The sequence below is a fragment of the Diadema setosum genome, chromosome 8 (genome assembly GCF_964275005.1).
Source record: "Diadema setosum chromosome 8, eeDiaSeto1, whole genome shotgun sequence".
Taxonomy (NCBI): Eukaryota; Metazoa; Echinodermata; class Echinoidea; order Diadematoida; family Diadematidae; genus Diadema; species Diadema setosum.
The window spans coordinates 8,609,038-8,616,307 of record NC_092692.1 but is presented as its reverse complement, the minus strand read 5'-3'; the positions used below and the strand labels follow the sequence as shown (position 1 = coordinate 8,616,307).

The following is a 7,270-nucleotide window of genomic DNA, read 5'->3' as shown; positions in this document are numbered from 1 at the left end:
ATGACGCTTTGCGAGATTCAGAAACCACTCTTTATGAGATGTCAAAGAGTATGCAGTTCTAAGGGGTATCAAAAGTTTATTTGATGAAAATCGGTTCCGAAATGACTGCGATATCCGAAAACAAGGTGAAACAAAGAGATCCTAATAAAAGGCGTGGCCTGCCGCCTAGTACACACACCCTAGTTTTATTATTATCACTTTTTTGGATATCTCAGCCATTTGAAAACCAATTTTCATTAAATAAACGTTGAATCCTTTTTAAAATTACGTGTTCTTTCACATCCCTTAAAAGGTTTCTCATTATCTCACTTAATTAGAAATGTTATATTATAAACCTAAATCACAACCTCAACCAGTACTGTATACGTGCAGTCCCTTCAGTCTAGTACATTTGTAGCCTATTATGTCAGACACTGTATACGTCGTGCCTGTACACTGGCTCCCAACGCCTGAAGTGTCATTTAAACAAACGAATTGCTGAAGACATTACAAAAGAGTAAACAGCATATTATGATTACCTTTTCTGCAGGTTAAAAAAAAATGGAAAAGAAATAACAACTGATAAGAATTTGACAAGTTCCAACTAACCGTAGGCCTACGTCATTGAACTACGTCATTGCTGGAAATAACTCCGAAGTCACCTGATTCGATCGTCCGTTCACTGCATGCTGGGCATGGGAATTGGAAGAACCACAGAAAAATCGCAGAGTAGCTAGCTAGGCGGTCGGTATACTCTACGTACATCTGTACTGTATGTACTTGTGACGTAAACGTACTGTACACACTGCACTAACCCCTGACCTTCTGTATGGGCATTTGTCTGAAAACAAATAGGAGTAGATTTTAAGCCTCCTTAACATCGAGTCCATCGCCGCATTTCATCTGTAACGTGCGCTTTGAACGCATCGAATTTTCTCATTTCTGGAAGTGCTTCTACCCCTTCTATTCTGTAGCGAACTCTGTCTGCGTTTCCATCATGTCTACCTACCATCATCATCGGGCCGAAAACCGTGCACTCTTGCCAATCCACTGTCAACGGCGCGGCCGAGCTGAGAGTAGAGTGCCGCTGGCATTTACTCATTACTGGATAGATCCATCATCATGTAGCACCCACTCACGTACACTATACACAGCCCTGTCGCTCCTGTACACAAGTGTGGCGTCTGGTCGGGCTATCACTAACGGAGCTCGAGCTCGACAGTCTGTAGACACAAGTAGACACTACACTAGATTACTACTAACTAGCGTTTAAATAATATGGCCTTGGTAGAAGTATTTAGGTAGCTGCGCGGGTGTTAAGTGATTTTAACAGAGTGTTGAATCAACGAAGTAAATTATTTCAAGACTGTAGTGTAGTCTGTACAACGATGTTAATGATCTCATCTAGACCTATCCATTTTTTTGCATGACGACTGTCGATCAGTGCCTGTCAATAAAGTCATGAAGTTTGTTGGATTTCTGGTCAAATTCCATCGACTTTGGTGATGCGTGAAAAGTGAAACAACAAAAGACAAACAGGGATGTAAATTTAATCTAAATTAGCATGATTGAGATTTCTTCTTCTAACTGTGTTTATAGTTATTGAAGTCTGCCTCCTTCGACAATTCAGTCAAGATTCTTGCAAACTGTGTGTTCTCCATTTGAGTTGACTTTTTTGAGTATATATAATATTTACATTATAATACAGTTTGTTTACTGATATTTGCAAGCACATAAAGATAGCAAATATGAAGAATAAAGACTAGCCACTAATCATCAACCATCACCAATGTCAGTCGATTATGGAATGCTGTCTTGGATACTTACTTACTTGTTGGATACTTGGTTGATTAGCCCTCTATTCCTGTGGGAAGGGCTCTCAGTCTACTCTTGAATGATGCCACAGTGGGTGCTTACAGTCTTACAGATGGTGCTGCAACAATTTCCGAGGCCAGGGAATTCCAGGCAGCCCCTTACCTTGACCGAAAGATCGGTCTCTATCTGGTCATCGGGGAAATGTTCCGCGCAGACTGCGTCTGGCTTCACGGATCCCCTCCTTATACGGAGGAGGAGAGCGATAACGTCAAAAAATAAAAGACTCCTCCGGACAGACGGATCTTTCTGTCTACCCCTTACCATGCTTACTGTTTTTGGAAATAATGAGTGACAATACGATTCAGTTCTCCAGTATGGTATCTAATAGGAATGTGGTTGGGTGGCTCCCGTCAACTGGATAACCTGTTTCATACTGTAGTACTGTGCCAAAATATGAGCAAAATCATTGCTTTGTATTTTGTATGTTATGGTTAGCCTGTCATTTTCTGTGCACTGTTGCAGAGTGGTCCAATTACGTTCTTGCAGCATTTTAGTTACACTTGAGGTGTTATGGTAGCGATTCAGAGTGAACCCACATGCTCTCTTAACTGGACCATTTCCACTTTGTGGATGAGGATCGTGGAAGCTGGGTCCCAAACAGAGGAAGTATGCTCTACAATTGGTCGAACTAATGACACATTTTGTAAGCTGTAGTAGAATGTGGCTTTGACATTTGCAGATTTTATGCAAAGATTGCATCATAGAATGATATGTTTGACTAGAATGATAGTGTAGGCTAGAGTATTGCAGAAGGGGCTTGTCTGTTATTGCTTACATTTAAAATAAAATTTGTGTGGAATCTATCTCTGGATGCATACTCCGTATCTGTCAGCAATAAGCATTTCATTTCTTTTTCATATGAGGAAAATCATAATTTGTAATGATGATAATAATAAAGTCTTATTTGCCCAAGGTAGCCTCTTCATTGTTACCACTGCTCTACCAGAGGGCCCTGCTATTATTTTTACCCTAGCATTGCCAGGTACCCATTTATACACCTGGGTCGAGAGGTAAATAGTGGGTAGAAACATCTTGTCCGAGGACGTAAGCACTGGGCGGAATTTGAATTCGGGTCCTCCGATCGGGAGTCGGGAGTCTTATCCACTATGCCACAGTGCCCCAAATGATGCAAATCCATATCCAGTCAGACTGGTATTTATCATACATGTGTAAAAATATAGACAGATACAGAGTACGTGAAGTTTCATAGATTGATATGAAAGGATGTATTTTTAACTGTATAAATGGTATTTCTCTTCATTTAACACAACTAGCAAGAAGCCAGGGCACAGCGAAAGGAGGACCGCCTTCATGTGAAAGCCACCAACCAGCTGTTGAAGGGCAACGTTGGCAGGGCAGTGCGCCTTGAGGTAAAGCAACCTTTGTAAACCTTTCCTCACATTTGTAGAACCACACACAGTACCACGTTCTTTAGATTTGGGTGAAGGATATTCAAGGTGTGGAGTAGAAAACGGGGGACCAAAAATGTTTGGACTGTTCCAAGCAAACTTTATTTGTGCCTCTGTTATTTTTGTGTGTCTTGTCTTTTTATTCTGATACATTGTACCATCAGTGTATCACAAGTTTTGTTTTGTTTTTTCTAATTTTATTAAATCACAACACTTAAATATCATCTTTATTGTTAGGAATGGACTAAATTTCTTAATTATTTTTTGGACTTCATCTTACAAAATCTCTCCAGTGCAGTCCCTGTGAAATAGTGTATTGTAAAACTCTGTGTATTTTTCTTTTTTTTTTTTTTGTCAACAGGGAGAAATCTTACAAATCAAATCATTGCAAAAAAACAAACAAACAAACAAATGATAAAAATAAGCAAAGGAGGTCAATTTATGATGTGGGGTTTGTGATCTCTTCATTGTGTACAGGCCAAAGCAGACAAGGCCCACCATCGAGCGGCCGTAGCTGGAGCCAGGGCCGACATGCACCATGCGGCAGGACGCCATCACCACACCCACCTCCACTTCACTGGACCCCACCACTGTATGCACCGGTCTGTTACCCACCCTGTTCCAGGAGTGACCGTCTACCAGGTATGCAGATTCAGCATTTGCACTTGTACATACAGATGTTCTATTGATATTTGGATTTACAACATGGTTTTCCTAATTCAGGACCATAAAGTGTATACAGTAAGAGTGGATATTTTCCCATTCGAGTATTGTTTGCACTGTACGAAGTGAGATGATTGTCGCTTGCTTTGATGCCACCAAATCAAGACATCATATAGTGATTCATGTAACAGGTAAAATTCACCTGCTTTTATTTTGGCATAATTATACACAGCCCAGTCGCTGTACATGGTACGTCGCGACAGGGCTGTACGCGCGCGACCACCAACCACTAGGAGAGCGACGTAATCGTATCACGATAGCTTTGAATTTTGATACTTAACATTATTTTTGTCACCTCAAACTCATCGAGTATACTCTTCAATATTTACTCTACATCTGATGCTATCAGTATTCAAATGTACGCAATGAAACTTACCGAAATTGATCATCATATCCAGCACGTCCACACGGTACACAATCTTTCACGCCAGGCCTAACTATACACAGCCCAGTCGCTGTACATGGTACGTCACGACGTACCATGTACAGCGACTGGGCTGTGTATAGTTAATTTTGGCACTGGTTTCAGGTCATGCGAGATGCATGAAAATCTTCACTTTTACAGTATACTATATAATCTGTGAGACAATATTCACTGGCTGAACTGGTGATGGAGATGCACAATATTACATGTAGAATGACAAAGAAGTACCATGAAGGCAGTACACAGTGCATTTGTGTTACAGAATGCAGGTTTTGGGGGAGCTATTAATTTTGCAAAGTCAGCTCACAGAAGCACCTTGAAATATGCAGTGCTCTGTATTTCACTTTTTGGTGTTAATCTGATGCTTCAAATTACATTATAGTGGAGGAACATTTAGCAATCTGGTCCTGTCAGCTGTGTCTATATTCTGTTTTTTGCTCGTAGTTCCTTTTGTCAGTGAAATTATCCAACTCACATATACACAAAGCAAATGTGTGTTTTAAATATATGTCATATTTAGCATGAAGCTGTTGTTTCACATGCCAAATGTTTAAGGCATAACTTGCCATTGCATTTCTAAACAGCACACCACCTCTGTATCAAGCACCTCTGGCCCGCCCCCAGTGTCATACCCAACGGGTGTGGCCAAACCTCCTGAGACCAAGCCGTACCCTGCTGCTCCGCCCCCTGGGGCATATAATGCTCCTGGCGCCTACCCGCCTGCTCCTGGCGCCTACCCCCCAGCATCTGGGGCATACCCGCCACCAGCTCCTAATGCTTACCCACCTGCACCTGCTCCGGGATACCCCCCTGCCCAGCCACCAGCGTACCCTTCGGCCCAGCCGGCATCCTACCCGTATCCTGGAGAGCAGCCCCCTCGTAAGTGTTTTGAAATTATATTTTATTTCTTAGTCTCCTGACTCTTCCATTCACCATAAAGGAAGTTGATTTCCAGACAGTACCCCCAAAAAAAAATAAAAAAAAAAATTGGGAGGGGGATCATATTTCAGTGATCAAAATTAATCTATCACAAGTCTCCTGCTGACTGGTACACATTTTTTTTTTTTTTTTTTTGCTGAATTGCCACTAGAATTGGGTGCTACAGCTGTATTTGCAAATCTAACAACACAAGAATGTGTAAAGTCTGATCCCAGCATAGACATGATGTGCACACATACATTTCTCCATTTATTATTATACTCCATAATCACAAATTGAACCACTCACAAAATTGTTGAGAAGTGCTGATTGGCAAAAAAAAATACACTTGCTAAATATAAAGCATATACAGTACTCATAAGGCAACTAAGAATCAGCAGAAATTAGATGATGCACTTGTACATTGGGATGCCTGTGCTTTTTTTTTTTATCTTATTTTAAGTGTTCATGTTTTTGCTTCTCTCATCTTGTTATTTAATTAGCTTACCCTGGAGAAAGTGTCTATGGAAACCCATACAAGAAGTAGATTTGGATCGTTTCGTCACAGGGATGCACCGCAGGAATGGGCTACTCCATTTAAGCGTGGGTGTCTTAGGGATGTACAACAGTGGGCTATTAAATAGCTCTTTACTTATTAAATATTGTAGGTATCATAATGCATCTTGAAAATAAGTAAAGTAGTGTAATGCTACATTTGCACCATGTTCCTGGCATCCACAGCAGCCCCATCTGCTCGAAACATAGTGGACAGTGAGTAGGAGAGATGTTCTCCTTTTTTTCCCCCTCTGTAAATTTGTCTTTTTTGTGCCAGTCCTCACTTCAGTGAATATTTTAGCTATCAGACACAGTTCTTGTGATGATGTCTGGTCAAGCTAGATTACACATATTTCTTATCCGTCCCACTACGGACCTTGTCCTAGTTTTGTCCCAGCCTATTACGATCTGTTACGTTTTTCTGTGTTCACCCAATTTTATCGTGGCCTACTAGGTTTCTTATCAGCACTGTGACTGCCATGGCAAATTTTTTGATGGTTTGAAAATTTGACACAGCATCCGTGGCAGTCACGGTCTGTTATGTTTGCTCATCACATACTCCAATGTTGTCTCACATCCATCCCATTTTGTCCATGGTGGCCTGAAACGGGACTGCCATGGCCACCGGGAACATGGTGTAAATGTAGCACAATTAGTGAGTTTTTCATACAAAAGACATAGGCAATGCTAAAGCTGAATTAGCAGGTATCTTCAAACTGCAAAAGGGTAGGACACTACATTTGCTTGATGCAGGTTCACAAGAGTTCAGTGCTATCTTTTCTAGCCTATTTTGACGCCATATACATGTATGAATGAAGAGAAGGTAACAAATGCAGGAGTCGGCAAGAGCATCATTTTGTAATGATAATGTGAACCAACAGAGAAAATGTGATCACAATGAAGTTATCCCAAGTAATCAAAAAATCAGAAATATGATGTATAATTAGACATGATGTTACTGATTAGGGTTACATGAAATATGGTTTCATATCATGTCTTACAGTTGTAGTCCATTTATAATAATTAGCATTTATTAGAATTCAGTACCTGAATAGATCATTATTTGATCTTGGTATTATGGCACTCATGACATGGTAAAATGACCTTTTATGATTTTTGCTGTAGCTGCAGAGTGTAGGTTGTGAAATTTACACTTCAAAAAGGGGTGGGGTGTGGACTGAATTTCACATGCAATGAATGGTACACGACTGTATGTCTTGGTATTCAAAACTATTGTAAAGTTCAGGTTTCCTACTTAAAGAGTAATGTATACATTCATATTGGTGTGCGTTCTGTGGTGATGTTTGATAATTAGCTAATGGCTTGGCTTTGAATATGCTTATTTTCTTGAGAAGTGCTGTACTTTTACTCTTTTTCCTATGTGGCA

At 40.5% G+C, this 7,270-nt stretch overlaps 1 protein-coding gene across 1 annotated transcript; it reads left to right on the top strand.

The window, feature by feature from the left end:
- The first annotated feature begins 3,118 nt into the window (after nt 1-3,118).
- On the top strand, nt 3,119-6,290 carry LOC140231641 (uncharacterized). The gene is made up of 4 exons (XM_072311790.1): nt 3,119-3,224; nt 3,741-3,905; nt 4,995-5,289; nt 5,832-6,290. Exons 2-4 carry the CDS (start codon nt 3,795-3,797, stop codon nt 5,873-5,875), a joined length of 450 nt encoding a protein of 149 aa, XP_072167891.1. The 5' UTR covers nt 3,119-3,224; nt 3,741-3,794; the 3' UTR covers nt 5,876-6,290.
- The last annotated feature ends 980 nt before the right edge of the window (nt 6,291-7,270 follow it).

Excerpts from the sequence above, each read along its gene's own strand:
- LOC140231641 (XM_072311790.1), top strand. The coding sequence starts at position 3,795 with ATGCACCATGCGGCAGGACGCCATCACCACACCCACCTCCACTTCACT. Across the intron at positions 3,906-4,994 it reads CAGGAGTGACCGTCTACCAG|CACACCACCTCTGTATCAAG; the intron begins GTATGCAGATTC and ends ATTTCTAAACAG. Across the intron at positions 5,290-5,831 it reads TCCTGGAGAGCAGCCCCCTC|CTTACCCTGGAGAAAGTGTC; the intron begins GTAAGTGTTTTG and ends TTATTTAATTAG.